This window comes from Anastrepha obliqua, chromosome 4, assembly GCF_027943255.1.
Source record: "Anastrepha obliqua isolate idAnaObli1 chromosome 4, idAnaObli1_1.0, whole genome shotgun sequence".
Taxonomy (NCBI): Eukaryota; Metazoa; Arthropoda; class Insecta; order Diptera; family Tephritidae; genus Anastrepha; species Anastrepha obliqua.
In genome coordinates, this window is record NC_072895.1 from 74,326,390 (window position 1) to 74,351,832 (window position 25,443).

Here is a 25,443-nt window from a genome sequence, read left to right on the forward strand (position 1 = left end):
TTCATAGTATTCGTTCCTTGAATTACAATTAAGCTAGTAACATATGCTTCGCGTAAGTTATAGGAGCCTTGGCCTCAGTACTGCTTGTGTATTAATTGCTGTTCCTCGTGCGTTATTTTATCTCGCATCTTTTTCTGAAAGATTACAGCGGCCGCACAACACGATCAGGAACAAGTTTTCCATCTGTTGAAGTATACCTTTCTCCGAAGTTTCTTAACTCTTTTCGCCTGATCCTTTCGCGGTTATTGCGAAATTTGTGCCCCTAGGCAGCCAGATGGCAGCAGTTCCCGATTCGTCTTCGATCCAAGCTTTCTCAGATTGAGGGTATCAATACTGCTTGAACTCCTTTTTCTAAGACCATCTGCTCCATTAGCAGATCTACATTTTTACTCGTGTGTATGTTTGCTTGAAGTATAATCATAATTTGTCATGTTCTTTTGCCATCGGGCATTTGCCCGAGCCTGGCATATGCTTTGTCCCACTCTTTCATTTTGTACCCGGCTTCTCCACATCGGATGATTATACCTTTTCCGCTTCTGTCTGGTCCTTTGCAGTTTGATTGAAAGTGTCCGACACCGAAGCAGCGGTAGCACCGCTTCAGAGATGTGCTAGCTCTCATCCTTGCACTAACTCTTCCGATTTTGATATTTTTTTGCTTGAACAGCTTTTCTGCGCTTTCAATAGCGAGAGTAACATAAACCCGTATTTGTCGTTGATTAGGTTTTGTGATCCTAATATCGATATATTCGTTAGTGCCGGCTAGCATTTTTCTCATAACGTCATCAACTTCCTTCTTCTAACGGCATCCGAGTCTCTGCTCTCTACAGTTGAAGTTGGTCTGAGGGTTGCAATTGAACCGACCGCTTTTACGGTTTCCTCTAATTGTTTGCAAAAATCAGGGTTTACTGTTTTCCCTTTTTCTAATTCAAGTAAAAGAGCGCTAGTTTTGGTTCTTCTTATGCCTTTCACCGTTGTGGTTTCGTCTGGCATGTTTTTTTTTCGGATGTTTTTGGGGATTTCAGCATAATTGTGACGGCTTTACCAACACAGCCTCCGATTTTGATTTTGGTATTCGCTCATTCTTCTTTTGATTCTTGCCTTAGCCTTCCTTGCTCTATCGTTCTGCGCTCCATCACTTCCTTTTGGCACGGTATTGGGCCTAGATTTTTGCCTGCTTACTAGTTGCCATTTCTTAGGCTCTCGAACTCTCAGTTTCTTCGAAGAGTCGTCTGCGGCAGGACTTGGTGCATTTCGTTTTGCGGTTAAGGGAGTACTCTCCTGAACAACACCTGTTTTTCGAGCTGTTGCGGGCGTGTCACCTCCGATTTCTTTTGTCTTCTGCAGTTTTTCATGACGTTGAATAGTTCATCGAGCTCTGAGACTCCGGTCTTAATTTCCGTGGATGTATTCCTATTCTTCAATATAACAGCTTTCATCTTCCTAAGCACTCTCAAACAACAAAGCAATCGTGGTTTCCTTGCGAAAGGTGTCTGCTCTAGATCTCCATCATTAATGGCCTTCTGCTGTTTATCTTCTTTTTGTCTTTTTTCCATACTTTTTTATTTAACCAGCGCATCGTGTGCAGGGGGGCGGGCCGAAATAATCAAGAACGGGTATACCCTTGGAGGCGATGCTCCTACCTACACTTTACCGATCCCGGAAAACACGGACGGACCGACGATCGCCCGGAGCAACGAAAGTTACTACTCTTTCGCCAAATTCACACTTTCTGACCAGGGTCCAAGGCGGCTGATATACACCGGAACTAAAACATCAGCAGAGCGAACTCACATCATCCCTTTGAGGGCGCAGGTGGAAAGCCATAACGACCTATCCAGGGACTCCCAGTGCGCCCCGTTGCATACCGGTCATGCTTTTTACATACCTACAGTCGCACCTAACATGGTGAACAGACAGTGACCAACACACCGCCGAATATGAGAACAGACATGTGCTGGATTTTGTCTTCTAACTTCAAAGTCGCTGAAACGAGGGACATCTTGACTAGGTTCCGCGGGGACGTCGTCACCTCCTTGGGGGAGATGCCCTTGCGGATTATAAATGGAGGACATAGTCGCCGAATATTGTTGTATTATACTTCACAGCCGGTATGCTAGCCTAACAGTAACGATTCCAACCAGTGATTGAAAAGCTGCAGTCGAAATAACAAAAGTCTTAAACTACACAGCAGCAATTCCCATAAGCGAGTGAATGCGGAAATCAGATAGGCAATCAGTAGTTCTCACAAGTTGGCACTTTAAAACCGTACCCTTTTTTGAATGGTGAAATAAATGCATGAGGAAATACTTTTGGCTAATGTTTTGCTGAAAATTTGGCTACTCAAACAAAAAAAAACACGACATTTAATAAGAAGCAATTTATGTAATGTGAAGCTGGTGTTGACTGCTGTTCTGTTGAGCCCAACTACAAAATGTCAACATCAATGCACTTCCAAAATTCACAAAGTTTTAAGAGTGCTGCCGAAAACGAGTGCTCTCCAATCTTAGCAGTGGAACAATAGACAGTGTCGTTGCTGGGGGATGGAGCGCTCACTGAATGACAACGACGATATGCTGTTGAACTGATGAAGTATTTTATTTCAAGTAGATAGCACCTTTCAAAATTCGTTAAGAGTTGAAATTGACTTGAGTAGAAGAATGAAATGAAGAGACTGAATTTTTTTAAAGTACAATAAATATTTTATATTGTTATTGTACTAAATCTTTTATATTACTAAATATTTTAAAAGCTGAGTTATGGCGTAGTCTACAAATTTGGTAACAAATTTCTATATCAAATTAATTGGAAGAGATCAATATATACAAAATTTGTCAAAAATCGCCAATTGAGCCCCCTTGGACTTCTACATTTTTTCTGAAAATGCTGAATAAACATTTTCAGGAAAATTTGGACAAGGCTTGAAACTTTGAGCTATATGTTTAGGTTTTGTTGTAGTGTGAACTACATTTTTATAAAAATATAAAAAAAAATTAATAGTCAATGACTAGTGGTATTTTGGAGATCAAATTTAAAAAGATGTGCAATCGTATCATTCCTAAGTAACAAGATTCAATACTAAACAATTTTGAACCATTTGTATAAAGCTGGATTCAAAAAGATTCTCCATTTTGCGCGTCAAATGAATTAACAATACAAGCTTTTAACTGGCTAATTTTCCACCAGCGAATATCTGCCGAAGCGGAAGGAAATTAGGCTAGTTTTAAGGCGACTGGGTATCGATGATCAAGAAATGGATGACATACGTCATTAATGTTCGTACGTATTGCCAACCGCTACAGAAACCATTCGAAAAAATGCTGAATATGCCTGCTACAAGGCATTCATGCAATTGTATTGAGCACTTATTGTCGGCCAAAGTTGTAAAATCATAGAGAACGTAAATTCATAGAGAAGGCTCAGGAACGAATGGGCAGCTTAAATGTCAAATGCTAACAAAACGCGGCTAAGAAATTTGTATTATTTCACCACGGCCTTGGAAAAGTTAACATAAGAGAGTTAACATAGCCGAGCATAGTCAACAGTATTAAATATAGCGTTTGCATTGAAATGTAAAATGCCATGATTTGGTGTTAGGCAAAATAAAATAACAGCAGACTTGAACATTTTTCTTTATGCTTATTTGCCATCGCCATTTTGCATGCGCAAATGTATTATTTATTATGGGATGAATAAATTAATTCTAAGTACAGGCATGCATGAATTGATGAAATGATGAAATGAATAATTAACTAAATTGTATTAATATTAAGTCTATTATCAAAATTATTTCAAAATATCCACATAAAAAATTGACTTAATTTACTTTGTAAACCATTCATTTACATGAAGGGTTAGTATTCAACAATATGTTGTACTTTTCAAATTATTAAGTATATTCATATACGCTAAACGACGCTGAAGTAATATATATACTAAATGGCCAAAATTGGGGAACACTAACTGGCTTCATATACTCGGCCTGGCACTATAGAGATTTTCTTATAGCAGAGTTCAATTATTAATTAATTTAAGAGCTGTGACAGACAACATCGTTATTGTCACAAACATTTTTATTTATTTCTTTATTTACTTTAATATATTAAATGAATTAATGTGTGAATCAAATCAATTGTTAACCATATTTTTTTATAAATTAAATAAAGAATTACCTACTCCTACTATTTAGAAAAAAATTCCATCGCTAAATTGGCAAACTTGTCGATAAATCATGGTCCACGTTCGAAACATCGTTATGCTTTATTACAATACTGGCAAAACAGCTCCGGAGAGCAGATCTAGCCGCCCAAAACAATTAACCTAACGTGCCCACGATGGCACAATATCCAAAAACTTCGGCTGTCAAATTGTGTGAGACCCTGCAAAATTCCTTTGAAATCAATTTTAACCCCCAAACTGTTCGGAATACCCCATATAAGGCTGGGTATCATGGCCGGATTCCTCGACGCAAACCCTTCATTTCGAAGGTCAATAAGAAAAAGAGGCTAGAATTTGCTAAACAGCATTTAAATAAGGCCGACGCTTTTTAAAACACCACCATATTTAGTGATGAATCAAAATTCAATTTATTTGGGTCAGATGGAGCACAAAAGATTTGGCGAAAGCCAAATAAAGAGCTTCAATAATTTCAATTGCAATTTTCAATACAAATCCAAAAATAACAAATCTAATATGTAAACACGCATACAAATCATATGGACATATCAAATGAACGAATCTATTATGTACGCAAGCAAATGTAAGCTAATGTTAACTACATTTTTTCACACTTGCGTGTCATTCTCTTCCTCTCATTTCTCTCCGGCAGCCATATTAATTAATTTCCTATTATTATTGTAACTTGTGGTGAAGTAATTTTTGAGTTGAATTTCTTACCCGTGTTTTGTTAGAGCCCAAAATGAGGAACGGGCGGCACTGAACCTTCTCTATGAATTTACCTTCTCTGGTAATGCGGCCTTTGAAATAACCATCTGCTTGGCCTGAAATGCGTTACGGCAATCATGCAGTCGAAAACGAATTAATGCGAAGGTAAGGCTGTGCATTTAATAGAATTGAACTGGAATAAACACGAGCTGATACCGTCTGCTACCAAGCTGTTAATTCTGTTCACAACTGTCAACAACTGGTAAGACTAAAGCCTCCGAAATTGATCAATAATGAGGCGACCGACGTATTTATTTCTTGGCAACGTCAGATCATGGATCATGAGTACATCTTAGATGGTGCAGCAAAAACTGAGGGGGTTTGGCTAGGAAGTTTTGGTGCATCCTTCATGAAGTTCCCTCTGCACATCCCTAATTTAAAGAAATAAAAAAATATTATATCTGATTAAGAAATGATTGTAAACATGCACAAATGTAAAGTTGTACTTAATTTTTTTATTAATTTTTCTGCCGCTTCTTAAATCATTTTATTTTCGTTCAATATGCTCAAAATAGGTTTTTTATGTTTTGTAAAAAAAAGAAAACAAATCTCTTTAAGCTTAAAAATATAAAATGTCGTGTTAACAGAATGACCGTCGTGAATGATCTGGATAAGCACGCAACAAAAGTATTAACTTATAAACGAATACCCACATTCTGCCTTTATTGTTAGTTGATTACCTCGATACAAATTAATCCTTTTATCCAATGCGAAGCAATGCAAAATAAATGAAGCACAAAAAGTGTAGAATAAGTGGCCAGCCAAAGTGGGATATCTACATACATATGTATGTTGCAGTTTAAACTTTTTTGTACATACATACAGTTTGTCAAGAATATCTTTGCATAATGAAGAAAAATATAAAATTATAGTTTTGATCGAGTATTAAATAAACACACACATTACAAAAACAACACCAAAAAACATGTTTACTCTATTTAAGGGGTTATATGGGTTTCGTCGGGTAAAAAAAGCCTATTTTCAATATTTTTTTTTTCTATGTAAAAAATTATTTAATATATTTAATTCAAACTTTTTTCTGTTTTATAGATACATATTTCAAGAATAATTTCAATATAATATAATAATTTCTGAAATTTTCAACAAAAAAAAATTAAAACTCCACTATTGTGACGTCATTTCCGGTGACCCCTCGAAAAAAAGGTGCGTCCGCGTTGCATAACTCCTGACAGGCTCATCAAAAATGAAAAAAAAAAAAAAAAAATAAGAGTTTTAGTTAAGACCATAAACTCGTGCTTGAACGAAGGAAAGAAAAAAAGTAAAACTTGGAATTTTGGCAGACATTTTTGCAAAAAAATGAAAATTTCGGTCAAATTTGCTTGACATTTTGTTTTTTTAAATAGTTGTAATTGAAAAAAAAAAAAAAAAAACCAAAATCCTTCGTTCAAGCACGAGTAAATTGTATTTCGAACACCTGTGTAAAATTTCATCAAAATCGGTTGAGTAGTTCTCTAAAACATTTGACAACCGACTTTGAAAACACAGTTCCGAGAAAAATGCGTTTAAAATTTGAGTAACAATAAAAGTGGCTTAGAGCGCACACATTCCAAAGGCTGTATTTCCGAATTTATTATTCGGATCGACTTGAAAATTTTGGATAATATTCCTGAGAAGTTGTGGAAATTAATAAGCAAAAAAAAAAATAAATCGATTTTTTGAACCAACGAAACCCATGTCAAAAAAAATCTTTGCATAACTGATGAAAACAACAAAAAACTCAGGGTTTTTCCGCGAATTTCATTCATTTGGGTTTTTTTTTGCAAATGGTATGGAATGTGAAAGGGGTAAGAAATTATTTAGTTATGAAGTGATTGTCTTCAGTGCTTCAAGTGATATCAGATTTGAATAAAAAAATGCCAGGAAAGCGAGTTTCAAAAAATATTATTCAATTAGTGTATTTCAATCACTACAAAGACAAATCAGCCAGAGAAGTCGCCGATATGTTCTCCCTCAAAATTAGAACTGTATATAATATCATAAACCGTGCTGACTCGAATTGAAAGGGTCTACAGGCAGACCAAAAAAAGTGACGCAGCGAATTGAACGTAAAATTATTCAAACTATTTATAATACCCCGCAAAGCAGTACAAGAGGATTAGCTCTTCTAGCGGAAAAAGACTACGGGTTAAGAGTTTCTTATGAAACTGTTCGAAAAGTGTTGCAAAAACACAAATATTCTTCAAAAGTGATTAGGAAAAACCCCCTGTTATCAGCACAAAACGTTGATAAAAGATTGCGATTTGCCTCCAAGCACATATCGCTACCCACAGAGTACTGGGATGACGTTATTTTCTCACATGAGATGAAAATGATGAGAGTTTGGCGTAAGCCTCCCAAGGCACTACAAAACAAAAATATTATCCCTACCGTAAGGATTGGAAAACTGCCAGTAATGGTTTGGGGTTGTATACCAACAATGGGAATGGGTGAAATCAAAATTTTGGACGAAATAATGACCAAGGAAGTATATCTTGATATTTTAAAAAACGAATTGACTTCTAGTATTAAAAAATTCGGCTTTGTTGACCCGGAAAGCTCGAACAAATTTTAATGCAAATACTATCAAGATAATGATCCCAAACATAAATCTTATTTATGCAGGTCCTGGTTACAACTGCACCAAAGTTATGGATACTCCCGCCGAAAGTCCCGACATTAACTCAATCGAAAATTTGTGGGTTCATTTAAAACGTAGGAAAAAGATCGCCAACTAATAAAACTGAATTAATAAGATTCATCAGAGAAGAGTGGGGGAAAATACCATTTGTATATGATATTCCGAAACTAATTAAATCAACTAAATAATTTCTTACCCCTTTCACATTCCATACCATTTGCAAAACACCCCAAACAAATGAAAATAAATGAAATTCGCGGAAAATAACTGCATTTTTTGTTGTTTTCGTCAGTTATGCAAAGATTTTTGTGACACTTTTTAAATAGAGTAAACATCTAGTTTTGCTTTTGTTTTTGTAACGGGTGTGTTTATTTAATAACTGTTGGCTCCTAATAGTCGTAGACAAGTGCAGTAATGGAATGTGTATATACATTTTTTGTTTGCTAAAATTTTATATTTTTCTTCACTATGCAAAGATATTCTTGACAAACTGTATGTATGTACAAAAAAGTTTAAACTGCAACATACATATGTATGTAGATATGCCACTTTGGCTGTTGTTGGAATTCTCGATCAAAACTAAAATTTAAAATTTTTCTTCACTATGCAAAGATATTCTTGACAAACTGTATGTACATTTATTGTTGCAATATTTGTGTTTTTGTTTTTAAAGAAACACAATAATGTTGACAAGCTTAAAGGGTTCCAGGTTGTGCCCGTCTGCGTTTTACATATATGCATACATAGGGTGGTTTAAATGCAAGTATATTTTAAAAAATGTAGTGAGAGAAACACACAAATGTACGTAATTTATGGAATATAAATTCAGACGCTATTTGTTTCATAACAGGGCATCATGTCAACAAAATTTCCAAGACCTTTTCGCCAGTTTCTAACTTTATCCCCAAACGACTCAGACAATATCCCTTTAAGAGTCTGAATCGTTAAAAAACAAAGTTACAGTTCGATGCCTGAGAGTCGTGCTGGAGAAATTGTAGATACCAAGAAACATTCTCCATCACGAAAGGTAAGGGTCAGAAAGCATAATAGCTTTTTGCAAACAAGTAAAATTATTTTTTGTGAAACCGGGTCTTTTCGCGCTTCTGTCTGCTGTCTTAGATCCAACTTCCTTTGTCCTTACATTGCAAACTTTTTATTTGCGTTTTTAAATTTACAACACAGAATTTTTTTAAACAAACTGTGCTGATATTTATATCTTCTACCGGGCTTAGCAAGTGATGGCAAATTTTCCGTTTGTCAAGTTTTTCGCTTTTCTTCTCTTTGGGAAAGAATTTTCGATTACGCTCTTAATTAGTCTGATGAGATTTATCTAGAATGCTGGCTGGTTCAGCAAAGGAGGACAAATGAATCTAACTGTGGTATCACAAAGGGCCTTTATCTTTGGCAGGAAACATTTCAACTTACCTACGTGGCACTCACCGTTAATAGTATTTTTGAAAGGATAAAGTGGCATAATCTTCACTATTTGCTGATGCGTTGACTTCTCGTTAATAAAATACAAATTTAAAATTCTCGGATGCAGCAATTCTAAATATTGGACCCAAGAAGAAAATACGAAAAAAACTTCTTTTCTGTGAATATACGGTTTGGACAACCGTATTTGGAAGTAAGTTTGCAAGATATCCTAAGACTGTTGAAGCATCATCGTTTCCTTTATCTCGCATTGAAGCATATTCGGTTCAGTGCTGATATGTAGCTGTAGTGTCCAAATAATAAAAGAATCAAAAAGATATTTGTGCTCGAATCACCCTATAGTTATATACCCCTACATACATGTTTATTAGCTGTTCACCTAACTTTGTTACCCACTCCTCACTCATTTTCACTTAGTAAGTGATATCTTCGCTCATCATACGAAAAAAAGGCGGTAAATAACAAGTAATTGGTAAATCAAGCGTTAAATATTTTAATCTTGGTCAATGCATTCAGGACAGTGGTAGAAACGAAAAAGAAATTTCGCTTTGAAACATACCTAAATATGTACATATGATACATGCGTATATATCCAAGACATTTTAAATACAAGTTGCAGAAAATTGCGCCGTTAAGCGGAAAATGTCTAGAAGTATTGAGTTTCAGTAGGATATAGAAGTAAATAGTTGTTGCGTGCTATAAAAGAGTTAAAACGCCGCCTTACGCATGGAATAACCTTAAAAGCAGAATTATATAATATTTGTAAACAACTTTTAGCTTCTACTATCTGTAATTTGATCTAACCTTTGATACGAGCGCTGTTTATAACCCCCAGTGTTGAAATATAAAAAAAATACTTGACATTGAAAACAAATCGAAAGCTTTATTAGATAGTTGTAAAGTGAGACGATTATAATGAAAAAGTGTATTTATTGGTTTGAAATAATTATCTGAGGACGGTTTTATGTTACCACCTATTTCCACCAAATACTTAACTGCAATTAAGTTTCCGAAGTGTCGGATGGGAGCGACGTCAAGTGTTTGATGGTGTAGAAATTTATTTTGTTTTAAATGCAAGGGTTTTATTCAAAAGGCCTCTGACTGTAAAAACAAAGAAGTTTGCGCTAAGTGTCTGAAAAATCACAGAACAAGTTAATTCAAAAAGATTCGATAAAAAGATGTATAAATTGTGCCAGAGTAAATGAAAAATTACAGCTGGATCTGGGCGAAAACCATTTTGTACTTGACCGACAAGGCCCCATATACATCAGCAAACATAATTCTAAGGGGGGAAAATTGGCTATTAGCTACTAAAATTACTAAAAGGTTTATACACTAACATTCAAGGGTTATTAATATACATAATTTCGATCAGTTAGCGTTGATAGCAGATAAGTGTATCCTCGAGTTTATGGTTCTTTTGGAATCGCATATTACTGCAGATTTTGATGAAAACGAGTTTCACATTAAGAGCTGCAACTGCATGGGTGGGGTAATAATACAGTTAGTAACAGAAGTAAGTGTACACCGGATACGTTTTCAATTTTCCCCCAATCGATTCCTTCAAACAACCTAAGTTATAACAAAATTGTGTTTTATTTACATGAATGAAATACAAAAATCATATTTAATCCAAATAATGACAAAATTGTAAAAAGGAACAAAATTATAGCTTTTTATATTAAACTTTATAAAAATTCATGTCTCAAAAGTAAGCATACAGCTCATCATATTATTAATTGGTGAAATCAAAAACATAATTAAAATCAAATACTAGTATTTGGTAGGATAACCATTAGACTTTACAATCGCTTTAAGTCGTGATGGCATTGATTTCACCAAGTTTTCAGTTACAGCTGGTGGTATTTTATTCCATTCCTCTTGAAGGAAGTTTTTCAGTTGTTCCTTATTTCTAATCGGATGTTTACGTATTTGCCGCTTTAAATGTTCCTATAAATGTTCGATTGGGTTGGTGTCCGGGGACTGTGGCGGTGTTTTCAGCTGTTTTCGCACATTGTATAACAGCCACTCTCGTACCATGTTGGATGTGTGCTTGTGGTCATTATCCTGCTGAAAGATAAACGTTCCTCCAAGGCCCAATTTCGTAGCGCTTTCTTTTAAATTATTTTTCAAAATATTTAAATAACCATATCGGTCCATAATATTTTCGATAAATACCAAGTTTCCAACCCCGTTCGCAACCATACATCCCCAAACCATCACAGAGCCCTCTCCATGCTTCACAGTGCCGGTCATATTGTTTGGATCCAATTCCGCATTAACTTTTCTTCAAACTTTTTCACGGCCATCAGATCCACAGATACTGAACTTACACTCATCAGAAAATATGACTTAGTTCCAAAACGTTTGGTCATATTTTTCATGATCTTTTGCGTATGAAATCCGTTTACTCCGATTGACACTATTCACGAAGGGCTTTTTCCTAACATTGCGCCCATGATAACTAGCACTATGCAAAACCCGGCGAATAGTTTGGGTGCTAAATTGTTTTCCAGTCTCATTTTCAACTTCAGATTTCAATTTGGGGGCACCTATTTTGGGGTTTGTCCTGATTTTCCGCACGACTAAGCATTTTTCTCTGGGGCTTAAGAGCGGCGGACGCCCACAACGTTCTTTATTAGTGGTGCTTCCCGCACTTTTATATTTATTCAAAATATTTTGAACTGTATCTATCTATCAAACCACCGATTTCTCGCAATGATTTATGTTCCTTGTGATATTTTAATATATATATGTAATATAATATATAATAATGTACAATATATAATTGGCGCGTACAGCCTTTTTGGGTGTTTGGCCGAGCTCCTCCTCCTATTTGTGGTGTGTGTCTTGATGTTGTTTCACAAGTTTCAAGTCGACTCCGAACGGCAGATATTTTTTTTTTTATGAGGATCTTTTTCATGGCAGACACTCGGAGGTTTTGCCATTGCCTGCCGAGGGGCGAAAAAACTTTTTCTTAATTTTTGATCTTACACCGAGATTCGAACCGACGTTCTCTCTCTGAATTCCGAATGGTAGTCACGCACCAACCCATTCGGCCACGGCGGCCGCCGTGTGATATTTTATAATCAGTTTTTTTAAATCATCGGAAAGCTCTTTTCCCCTTGTTGCCATTACTAAAACCGTCGCAAAAATTAATACAAAACTCACTTCCCTAAATGTTTATACTCACTTAGATTATTTCCTTTTAATTAATAGTTTTAACTTTTTTAATCAATGCGTAAAAATAAATGTTATGCTAACTGAACAATCGTTTGCTGTATACTAACTTTTGTGACATAAATTTCGCTGGCAGAAAGACAAAGCAAAGCGTGGATAACGGTACCTAAAATTTACAGCTAAATTAAGGCGCATATTGAAGCTTATCCCAACACCCAATTATCATTGTAAAATATTTTGATTACATATTAAGGAAAGCGTTAGCGTCAAACAATTCCATAAATCAGGCTCCTGTATACTTATTTATGTTACTAACTGTATATGCGTAAAACTAATCATTTTTTTATTATTACTTTTCCTCTATTGTTACACGTTTCCACGCCAGTTCGTATTAATTATTTTTTTTATTATTACTTTTCCTCTATTTTTACAGGTTTTCACGCCAGTTCGTATATATTTGTTAATCGCAAAGGTGCCCACGAAGGTAAGTCTCCCCTTATATAATAATGTGATTAAAATAAAAGTAATATACTATTATGAAACACATTTTTAAAAAAACATTTATAATCTCCCCTCATCTCCAGATCGAATGCCATTTCCACTACTTGGACATACAGGCGGTGGAAAGTAAAAAATCCACACACTTCTCGATCATCACAAATGATCGTCCATATTCATTTGCAACGAGCTTTGATGCGGGAAGCTTCAGTGCGGTAAGTTCCCCTAACCGTGTAGCGCAACAAGAATACTAAATTGGAGATTAACTTCACGATTTGGATTTTTAATTACAGAACGCTGATGCTATACTCAGCGATTTGGCATCGGCAATTAAGCACATTTTTCCAACAGTTCCTCTCAAGTACATCATACGAAGGGTAAGTGAGTTGTAAAGATGTGTGTTCGAAGCCCTAAAATATAATAATATATGTAAATTTATTCGTAATTCATGTGAGCTGGAGTATGAAGTTTATGGTGTCCCTTGGTTAATTGCTAATTGACGCACGAAATTAGGTTAAATAGCGCAGGAGTGTTTGGTGTAATTCCGCTAATATGTACGAGTATGTAATGTCAATGGGTAAACTACGTACTATTCAATGCGCAGATACAAGTGTTTACAAGTCATATGTACATATTCTATAAATCAATTAAAGTGTTGTAGTATTGGGAAAAAATCATGAAATTCTTGTATGCTTCAGTGCACTTCATTTTCTCTTTCCCTCTGTGGGTTACAAGTGAAGCAGAGAGAATAAAGTTTTACTACGGATTTGCCTTGCACCTTACATTGCGCTGTCATAAGAATGTGTGCATTACATATGTATGTACGTCGAATAAAGTCTTCAACTTAACCCCGCATCATGCACAAATTGAAATTGGCTTATTATGCGTTTTTTCATTACTGTTTGCCTCCGTTGTTCCAACACTGGTAGCTATGTATGTATATATACAAATATGCAAATACACATACATTTTCATGGTAGTTGCCTCCCGGTGTCATTGGGTGGAACCATGGTCTGCTAACATGCGCCACACTCGCTATTTCAGTTCAACTTGAAGTCTGTTGCTGTTCGTCCACCTAGATGTAGCTGTGCGCCTCTTTTTTACAATCACTTGCCTCGCTTGTAAACTCCACCAATCTACAATTCCAACATTTCATTTTTATTGAGATCGTTAACAGAGTTTGCAACCCTTTATTAATTCATTTGTGCGCTTGTACCAACAATTCTGTGTGCACATACGCACACGAGGATACCAGTGTGTAACCTAAGCACCTTAACACATATGTACATACTTATATATTCGTAAGCACTTTCAATTTATTTTCCGTGAAGTCACGTACCATGAGAGTTCGGAGTGCGTTTCTCAAAACTTCTACGTAGCTTATAATAAAATGTTTTGTTACTGTATTAAAATTATAAATCATAATATGTAGCAATACTATTATAATATAATATTTACTTATACGAGGGGTGCCTTTTATATGTCGGGATTAGAGAACAAAAACTCATTTTAATCATCGAAAATCACTTTATTGTTTTTCAAAATATTCTCCATGAAGATCTATACACTTTTGCATGCGTTTGAACCAATTGTCGAAGCACTTCTGCCACTCTGAATGAGGTACCTCCAAAACATGCATTCTGATTGCCGCAACCGCTTCTTCAGGTGTCGAAAAACGTTGACCTCTTAGTTTGTTTTTTACGTACGGGAATAAAAAGAAGTCATTCGGTACCAAGTCAGGACTATACGGCGGATGACCCATTAATTCGATGTTTTGGGTGCTCAAAAATGCAGTTGTTTGAGCCAATGTGTGAGAGCTCGCATTGTCCTGGTGAAGAGTGATCCGTCTTTGGCGATTGGTTTTCCTAATTTCTTGGAAGACAACTGGCAAACTAATGGTTGTGTACCACTCAGAATTTACTGTTCTGCGTTGTTCTAGTGGTACGGTTGCGACATGTCCAGTTTTTCCGAAAAAACAGGCGACCATTTGCTTGTAAGTGCTTCGTGCGCAAACAACTGTTGTTGGATTTGGATCATCTTGAAACACCCATACAGTCGACTGCTGTTTACTTTCGGGCTCTTACGCGTAAATCCATAATTCATCACCTGTCACGATGTCATAGACGTGTTTCGAAGCCCCGCGATCGTATTTTTTGAGCATTTCCTTCGACCAATCGACACGAGCCTTTTTTTGAGCGATTGACAAATTGTGTGGGATCCAACGCGAACAAATTGTTTTGACAGTCAAATGTTTATGCAATATTGAATGTATGCTGGTCCCACTAATGCCTAAGATTGTCTCAATCTCACGATAGGTCACATGACGATCTTGCAATATCAGTTCGCGCACAGCATCAATGGTTTTCGGAACAACAACTGATTTGGACGACCTTCACGCAATTCGTCTTGGAGTGAACTACGACCACGATTGAATTCACCATACCATCGATAAACACTGGTCCTTGATGGAGCTTCATCGCCAAAAAATGAATTAAGTTCATCCATGCAATGTTGCTGAGTTAATCCACGTCGAAAGTTGTAAAAAATAATCGCACGAAAATGTTCACGATTTAATTCCATTTTTGGACCGAGATGAATCTTTTAAGTAACTGTAAACAACACAAATAGCGCTGGTATTTCCAAACGTTCTGAGTACGTAAAAGCCAAAATATGTCAAACTTTGCGATACAGCTGTCAGTTGCCAGATTGCAACACCAGTGTTGCCAAATCCCGAAATATAAAAAGCACCCCTCGTATTCGTTTTATTTAGCAAAAGGGTGATCTAAGAGGAAGAATATGAGTAACATTTAAAAAAAAACTTAAATTTTAATTCAAGAAATAAATTCAAAGTAACTTTAATTAAAAATAATATTATGTATACGAACTTTTGACGGACCTGAATATCAATTAAGAAAAAGGGTTTGATTGAAAAGTAATGAGCCTTATTTTTTTTAAGCAGTTTTATTAAACCTTTTGGCTTATACAACTAATATTCTTCAAAATAGGACCCTTGAGCGTCAATACACCGCTGGTAGCGGTCCTTCCCCTGCAGGAAACAGTTTTTAAACTCATCCGCCGGAATCGCGTTCAATTCGGCTGTCACAGTTTTTTGGATCGCCTCGATGGAGTCGAAACGCCTCCCCTTCAGCTTTCTTTTCAGGTGCGGGAACAAGAAGAAGTCCGGAGGGGACAGGTCTGGGCTGTAGGGAGAGTGGGGAAGCACCGGAACCCCCATCTTGTCCAATGCAGAGGAAGGCGGTGTGCGCCGGCGCATTGTCGTAATGAAGGGTCTAATTGTTGACGAGGTCGGGCCGAACTCAGGCGACGCGGTTTTTCAGCCGAAGGAGCACTTCTTTGTTTACAGTGCTTCCTAGAGGTACATACTCCTTGTGGACGATGCTTCTAGAGTCGAAAAAGATGATCAGCACGTTGCTCCAACGATCGCTGCATTTTCGCCACTGCAAAATCCTAACACACATTTAAAACAGCTTTCACGCGCGAAGCGATGTTGATTGCACCGCTGTTGCCAGCGAACTGGGACCGGTTTCTAGTGGAAGGGGAAGGTCCAACGATCATTTTCCCCCACCAACCGATTCGGTTGATCGCTTGGCAGACGCTCCGCGCGGGAAGGCTCATTACTTTTCAACAAACGCTGTATACAGTGAAACCTCCCTAGGTGGACACTCACCGTCAGTAAACTTTTGTCCACCCAAGAGAGATGTCCGCTCAAGGAGAGGGTAACTTGTTTTAGAACTTTTTAATTTATTAATTATTTGAATAGTATATCTTTTTTGAATAAAAGATATTGATTTTATATCATGCGCACAAAAATGTGTATGTATTTTTCCAAGAGTACATATTTTATTTATGCATATAAAGTAATAACGAAAATAAAAATAAATATTAAATTTCAGTCAATAAACTACATAAACTAGACTAAACTAAACTGAATTTGCGGAACAGCTTTCCGTGTGCGAAAATATCATAAGATTCTTCGGTAATACTTTCAGTGGAAGTATTATTATCGTTGCCATCTGATGACATTATACCAAATGTATTGAATTAAATATTTTTTGTCTGGAAAAATTATGTTTGCGAGATTTAATTAGTAAAACTTACCTACTGGCTAATCCCCGGACAGACAGAAATAATTTCAATTTTCACCTTCACACTAAGCTTTGATCTCCCCATCGTATTACGTATTCCCACTATAACTGAACACAAATCACTGCTAAATGTGTGCATGAAAAAACATCACACTTTATCCGGGAAGTCCCCTTTTTCCATATAAGGAGTTCACATCCGCTCAACAGAGGTTTTAGTTTGATTGGTTAAGATAACAAAAGTTAATGTCTTTTGATAAGAGGTTCGCGTCCGGCCTAGAGAGTGTTGTTCAATGGAGAGTAATTTCTTCTGAAATTTATACTTGAAACTTAGTATAGGAAAAAATGTCCGACCACTGCATTTTTATATGTATGTATTTTTTTAACAGCAACTTAAAAGTTTTCAATTTACGTGTGTTTTTATGTATTTACTTATATTCGACTTATGATCCAGGTAAAATCATCTCATGCCTCTGTTTAGAATTTCCTAAATATTTCACACTCATTGCTGTAATGACGTTTCGGTTACATAAACCAGACTGTCGTGTTAGGAACTCTGCACTATTGTGCATCACTTTTTCCCCTGTGTCTCTCCTGCTATTACTACTACTACTACTATATAATAGTCACCTGCCCACTCATTCATTTGTTGGACAAATATGAAAAGTGTGCCTGCATTCGCAGCTCAACATAAAGCGTATGCCGAAGTTAAATTAAAGTTTAATTCCATGTTTTTTGTGGGTAAAGTTCATCGACTTTATTCCCATTATCATATGTGTTTATGCACATATGTAATATATGTACATACATGTGCAAAACTTTTGGACATTATGTTGCTCACTGGAGCACCAAACAAATGTTAGACCATATTCCATATTTGTTCGTTGTGCAAAGTTGACGTTTTACGGACTGACTCTGTCCAACTGAGTAACTCTGTTAATGAATGCATGTAGTTATGTGCTTAAAATACATATGTACATATGTATGTATAAATATAAGCAATGCATAGTATTATGAGAAGCGTGTATTTATGTGTGGCACTACGACTTTACATTTCTAAGAATTGCGACAAAACTTAAAAATATAGGTAGTCGCAGGCGCTTACTTATTTAAATATTATATGTTTTAAATAATGCTCTGGAAATTTATTTGTATGCCAGTAATTATTATGAAATCACAAACATACGTACATATGCATATACCATTTCCTGTTTTTGTGTATCCTATGCCCGAATTCTGTAAGCGCATCTCATCTCAAGTCACTAAAATTGATATTATAAATTAGTGACTCTTTTTGTAACTTGAGACGATTTTTCTATTCAGTAAGGGAAAGTTACAAGAATTTCACCAAATATCATGGTGAAAATAAATAGAGACTGTGAGCTGATGGCACGTATCGGCTAGAGATAGTCAAAAAGTTGAGCAAAAATTCACTTATCGATTCCATATGTAATGGAATTTTTTTAACTCATTTATCAAGCGAAATTCTTCATCAAAAATATAAAGAATATGAATATTACAAAATAACGTTTGTAATTTCCTTTTACCTGAATCGGTTTATCAACAATTCAATTGAGACAAACAAAATTAATAATCGATAAATGTTGAATTGCATCCCTATATACATTCCGTTGAAATGAATGAGCTGGGAATTCCGTCTACGCATATTTCTAAAACGTCAATAAATACACATTTATTCGTGTTCTTAAGAAATTTTTACCCAAAACATATTACTTCGCTTCATTTGCGCGCTTTTTTTGCAATATATATAGGGTTATTCAATAGGTGCGCTTCATCTTTTTTCCGATAGGGAGGGCGAACGACGCAATATTTTTTATTTTTCGCTTGTCATTTGTAAACTTCATTAGTATACATTTCATCATAGAACGCTACACACTTGAGCAACGATTGCAAATCGTGCAAATTTTTTATGAAAATAATCGTTCTGTTGCTGCTACTTTAAGAGCATTACGGCCATCTCGTCCCGTTTTGGGGTTATGTGAAGTCATTGGTCTACAGTAACAAGCCGGCGACGATTTGTGAGCTCAGAGCCAATATTGAACGCGAAATTGCTGGAATTTCGTCCGATTTATGCAAAAGAGTGGTCGAAAATTGGGTTCAATGATTGGACTTCGTAAAACGTGCACGCGGTGGTCATGCAAAAGAAATCGAATTTCATACTTAAATGTATATGTTCAAACTCGATAATAAAAAAAAAAATTAGTTAAAAAAGTCAAACCGTTTATTCAAAAAAGTTCAAAAGTTGAAGCGCTCTTACTGAAAAACCCTATATAAAATAATTAATTCCTCTTCCATATTTTTCGTTTTGTGAGCTCAGAAGTAGATCACTAATTAGTGACTTTTTTTTAGACTAATGACGTGAGATTGCTTACTGAATTGCAACTAGTCTCAAAATCAAATTTCACCACGAAAAGTTTCAATTAGTGACTTGAGACTGCTTACAGAATTCGGGCACTAGTCTTTACTAATTACAATTGTAAGAGACCAAAAACGAACTGAACGTTTGGTCCCGATCTCTCAGGCCCTAGTCACAAACCAAGCGTTGCAAAATGTAAAATAAACGTTGAAGAGTTAGCTATAACCGGAAATGTGCAGTCTTACTGAGTTCCGGGAGACAAATGCGGTTTGTCCGGCTTTTACGACCAGTCATGTTTAAGATTTTGTTTCCCCATCCCATATAACACTTCCGATTCGTCCTCTGTTCCCCTGTGACCGTGTGGTCATACCTGATCAACTTCTAACTCAAATGAAAAACGCTCAAAGCTATGACTGCTCAATGACTCATTTGTGGCTCAAAATGTTTGCTGGGATATGTCTGGCGAACGATGAGGTGACTCAACAAATCTTTTGTGAATACCCTGCATGAGCTTGATCCAGATGAATAATTATTAAAAAAAACTTAGCTAATCTTAGGACTATTAAGAATACGACTACTAATCGCCTCTTAGCCTCCATAAGAATATCTAAAGTGCATTGGGTATTGGGGTGGAGACAACAGCTCGTGATACCAAAATAACTTCGACTATGTAGTTCTCCCTCCGTTCTCCTAATTTCCATATACATATCTTACTTTATCTAATCTTCCTACCAAATTACATCCCACCCATCACATCCTACCATTCAAACTTAACATTCCAAGAACACGCACATCTCATTATCATAATAAATTTTACCACAATGCTTCTTCTGAAGCTTCCCTTAAACAAATTGCATGCTTTTGAAGATTCTTTAATAACTTGGCATCTGTGGCTGTTAGCTACAATAAAAGAATTTATGAAATGCAAAACGCTCCTGACACATTGTTTGGCTGATAAGCAGACAAGCGCTGTCAACGAGATATTTTACACCGCATAAGAAAACAATTGGCAATTGTTTTACAAGCAAATACACCCACATTGTGTGAGAAGAACTAGGAGGTGAAGAGCAACTACCGACGGAGGGTTCTGCAAAGACACAAAAGCGTAGTTGGTAAACAAAATGCGCTTTGAGTAGCAAAACACACACACAATCTGTCACACGAACGCACATACAAAAATAGACGCAAACAAAATCCACTTCGTAAAGGCACAATGGCTCGAAGGTGCTACTGCAAACACATACGAGTGTTTGTACGAGCACATAAAACATGTACCAACACATGCACGCACATATTGCTAAGTGGCTCCACAAAAGAGGCTTGGCTTTTTGCATGGTGATGCCTTAATTTTGAGTGCATTCGCCGGCTTTGCTTTGTCAGATTTTTCTTTTCGCTGTCTGCGTCTTTGCTCTTCGAATAGTTATGCACTCATAATATGACCGTTAATAAATTAAAAAGAAGCAATAATAATAATAGTAAACAGTAATACTCAACAAAAAATATCTACAAGCATGCAACATGCGAGCTTGCTGCCGCTTCTTCATGCCACCATTTGTTTTTCGTGTTTGTTATGCTTTGGTGGCATTAGTTAGTATGGGCTTTGTTGGGCTCTGTCTATCAGTGCGCTTAGTCTGCACACAGTAATTTGCGGTTGAGTAAACAATTACTGAGTTCATAAATTGCAAGCTATTAATTGTTTTATTTTTTTTTTCTCAACACATTCATATTCAATTAGTGGCGTTTGTCGAATTTAATTAGTTTATTATGCAGCAGCTTAAATCAAGTGAGACATTTTGTTGAAGTTAAACGTTTTTGGTTGCAAATAAAAACAACAAAAAATAACAGCAAATTTAAAATAATTTTCTCTATTTGTTTTAATGAACGTCATACCAAATATATTGTACATATGTACATCATGACCCTTTTCGCTGTAAAAATTGTTCCTGAGCGAAAAACCAGTCAAGGACTAAAGTCAAAGCGTAGAACTTCACTCCATTAAAGGGGTTTGGAATGTAATAAGTCTCTAGAACCTTGCCGGCCAGAACTATGAGTATATTTTGACTGCATCAAAATTTTTCTGCAACAAGTCGTCAGGCTCTACCTCTTCACCAGAGATGTAGGTGGTCTGGTATTGCCAGGGTTAAAATTGATGTTGATCAATTTTGACCGCTGCAAATGAGTAACTTCAATCTCATTCATTTTTCGTGAATATCATAAAAGCTCTCAATCCAACAAAACGTATTACATTAACTTTCAATGCGTCAATGTTGGCTTTGCTACCCTTTGGAAAGTCGCAGCTCGTTTCGTTTACGATATTTTTCATACATTACTGACATATGTAAGTGTGTTACTAATTTTTCATCACCAGTAATTATTAGCTCTAAAAACGGCTAGATTTTCTTCCGTTAAGCAGTGTTGGCTGATTTCGGTTAATCAGATTTTTTAATGTTATTCCATGCAATAATTATAAACCTAAAAGTGGCGCTCATCCCGTCCAATCGACACGAAAGGCTAAGTCTGCATGCAATACCGATCATTTTTGTTTTGACTCCAGGCGAAAAAAAACAGGAGTTAGCCAAATGAAAATGATTTATTGAGACTATAGTATCATTTTCTCAACGATGCAAAGTAGCAAACACTTCCGTAACTGCTTTTTCAGAGTTCGATCGATCGCAGTATCTTTTTCTTGAAGAGAATGTTCCATTTTTTTACTCATTTTCAGAAGCAAATAACATTTGTTTATAAAGGGTTTTCCAATAACAGATGTTATTGGTGAAAGGATTGCGCTATCGAAAGATGATTAACGATTTTTTATGGCCGGAATTGGATGGTATTGATCTGGACAACGTTTATTTTCATCAAGACGGAGCTACGTGCCACACAAGCAACGAAACCATTGATCTTTTAAGGGAAACGTTTCCGGACCGTGTTATCTATCGAAGAGGTGATCACAATTGGCCACCGAGATCTTGTGATTTAACACCTTGTGACTTTTCTTTGGGGTCACGTGAGAGAGAAGATCTATGCCAACAGCCCAGGGTCGATTCAAGACCTAAAAGATGGAATTCGTGAGGCTATCGAGGATATAGAGCAGCCACTTTGCAATTCGGTTATGGAAAATTTCATGAAAATGATATTTTCCTGTAAGTGTGGTCGTGGTGGTCATTTGCCTGATGTTATTTTCCACCATTAACGGCATATCTTCCTCTTTATAATGAAATAAACATCCCATTATTTATATTAAAAAATAGCATTTTACTTTGAATATCAAAATAACATCTCTTATTGGAAAACGCTTCATAACACAATTGCTCCATTTTCTTAAATTTATATATTACATTTTATATTGACCGTCAGGGTTGGGCATTTTTGCACTACCATTGTATATTCAGTGGTATTCAGCAAAAATGAAATATCAATAAACTTGTAGTGAAAAATTTCATTATCACTAAACCTTTAGTTTTTTTCACTATCACTAAGTTTTCAGGGAAATGTGATCTTTAACTAAATACATTTTAATTTATATTTTACGTTCGATATTAGTTAGTTTGTTGATAAAAAATGCTTCTTGGTGTACATATAGGCAGTGTAATTAAAAGATGCCATTAAGTCAAACTGCCGAAATGAATCACGACGTCGTGGGGTCAGCAGCAGACCCATTTACTTGGCACTCTCGAAACTCTAGAAGTCAAAAACCGGTTAGGTGTTCTATGCTACAAGCTGGAAATTATTACTTTTAATGAAGAAGGAATGAAATATTTGGAAGAATATGAAAGGGTAAGGCAACCTATCGCGGAAGCTCTCGACTTCCTTCGAAGAGAACAAAAAATGTTACTGCAAAGGTTTGAAAAATATTTTCGACTCCTGACTTCTGGGAGGCAATTCTTGCATCATTCCGATATCAAATTAAAATTTTGCAAAGTCTTGCAGGAAAGTGATGAGTCATATACTCTAGATGATGTCCAAGATTAAGTTAAAGACAACCCTCTAGAATTTAAAGTAAACCAACCTGCAACTTTTCTTATACTGCTTCAGCTCATATAGTCTTACTTTTATTCTTCAACTATCACTAAAAGTTTAGTGATATTTAAATTTTTTTCACTATCACTAAATATTCAGTGATAATGAAATTCGTGTTTTAACTACCACTGAAGAAGTAGTGGTAGTGAAACGCTTATTGCATTTATTTTGTAGTGCATTATGCCCAACCCATTAATGTTTTACGCTGATTCATTTTTTTTTTGCGGATAAGGGGGTTTAAAATGCCTAGTGCATCATCAATGTCCGGAGACTAAAAGACTCCCCCTCACTTGGAACCGTCGCCCACTCTGGAACTGCTTTCGCACTACTTCCCACGCTTTCTCGCAACTTAGCATCTTGTCGATTACATTGTCAGTGGTTATGTGATGTACCTATATGCATGTGGGGTGTTCGCTTTTTAAATAGCTATTTCTAGAAATACCCGTGCCCCGAAAGCGTTTGGATTGTATAAAAATTGAATTCGCCGAAGTCCCTGCTGCTCCACGTGGGGACGTCTTTTATAAGCCTAATCGTCCGTCTGCCGCGTGTTTCGTTAATCCAACGGTCTTACCTTCGCCTTAGCGTTTCATCCCTTATTTCGCGGGCTGCAAATTTGCTAACTCTTTCTTCCATTCCCTCTTTCTTTAATGCCCAAAAGTTAGTAAGTCTATCGAACCTATTGAACCGACACAATTTTCAAGGCTGTAAGTCGGGAACGAGAATTGATCCTTGTGCCGCTCCGGATGCGACGTCTATTCAACGAGAACCCTCTGGGCCTTGATAGACGAGTTTGCGGTCTCGTAAGTAATTCCTCATTATGCGCAGTAGATATGCCGCAATTTTGAACCTTAGCTCTAAGGCGGCTAATATGTCCGCAGATCTTACGCTATTGAAAGCGCTCCTTGCATCTAAGGTGGCAAGGAGGACTATACTTCTGGATTGTAAACTTCCATGTTGCGCTGCGCTATTTATGATAGTTTCAATTGTGCCTATTGTAGACTTTACGCGTCTACGGCCGTGCTGTCTTGCTGATAGTCCTCCGGCGTTATCTATGGCTGCGGCAAGTAAAGGCTTGATCAATCTTTCAAGGAGCTTGCCTGCTGTGTCGAGCATGCATAATGGCCGATATGCTGATGTTAGGTTCGGGTTTCCTTAATAGCACGAGCTGCTACTTTTACCAGATTTCTGGGAAAGTTCCCTCTCTTAGACAAGCACTTTTGCAATCTCCTTGAGGAATTCTGCGGGTACTGCATCAGATCCTGGTGCTTTGTTGTTTTTCAGCTTGTTCGCAGCTGACTAGAATATTGGAGGCTCTTCTGTCACACTTAATACCTTCTCTGGATTCGTAACTTGGAAAGAATTATTTTACGCTGTAGACCATCGCGCATGAGCTCAGTTCCGGTGTAGGTATCCTGCTCCCAGTTTCTTCACCACAATCTTATACCCAAGTCCCCAGGGATCACTATTTAGGTCGGCCCGCAATTCCTCCCATTTTTCTTTCTGTCTATTTGCAATAGCAGCCTTTAGCTGCCACTTTCTTTCTTGTATGCTTCTGCGTCCACAGTGCCGCGCTCGGTTCGTTTGGCTCTGGTGTATTTCCGTCTGACGAGAAGACAGTTACGTCTCAGTTCGGCTATTGCCTTCGTCTATCAATAAACAGAGCTTTTATGTTTTTTCGTTGTCAGAGTCGGCATCGCTTAATTACAAGCTTGTTTGATGCGACGCATTTCAGCTCTCACCACTTGTGTGGCTCTTTTAAGGGCTGTATCTCCGTGGAAATGTGCATCAATGTTGGTTATTAGCGCTTCGCGGTTAAGCTTTGATACATTCCACTTCGGGGTACCACTTTTCCTTATATTTGCCCCGGGTTCTCGCTTATGTTATACTCTGAACGATATATATGGGTGATCGCTTCCTGTGAAGTCTTGAAGGACCTTCCATGTATTTACTAGTCTAGCAATGCGATCAGATACGAGAGTAATATCTGGTGTTGTTTCTTATCTCTGGGCGTTAGATAGCAGCTTATAAGTGCGGTTTGTTGGATGCCCGCCCACGCAAAGCCATTTCAACTCCCGTTTTCTGTTGTGTTTAGCACACTTCCTGGCGGGAGCCACAGTGCCGCAGTACCGGTGGAGTCTTCCAACCAGTTGCCGGTGTTTTTTCGTTTGTATTGCTCACAGATTATAACAACGTCTGTGTTCTTTTCTGCTATCAGTTATGGTAGAAGCGCGTCTGCGGTTTTGCTTCTGTGC

At 36.9% G+C, this 25,443-nt stretch overlaps 1 protein-coding gene across 12 annotated transcripts in view; it reads left to right on the forward strand.

Moving 5' to 3' along the window:
- Positions 1-25,443, forward strand: part of LOC129243448 (F-actin-uncapping protein LRRC16A) — a 140,085-nt gene that overhangs the window by 76,775 nt on the left and 37,867 nt on the right. For all 12 annotated transcript variants that reach the window (XR_008582316.1, XR_008582314.1, XR_008582313.1 and 9 more), the window contains 3 exons: positions 12,627-12,677; positions 12,778-12,906; positions 12,985-13,068. Coding sequence is in view for 8 of the 12 variants with exons in the window: in XM_054880484.1 (XP_054736459.1) it covers positions 12,627-12,677; positions 12,778-12,906; positions 12,985-13,068 (264 nt within the window). In the remaining 4 variants the exon portion in view is untranslated. The remainder of the gene's footprint in view (positions 1-12,626; positions 12,678-12,777; positions 12,907-12,984; positions 13,069-25,443) is intronic.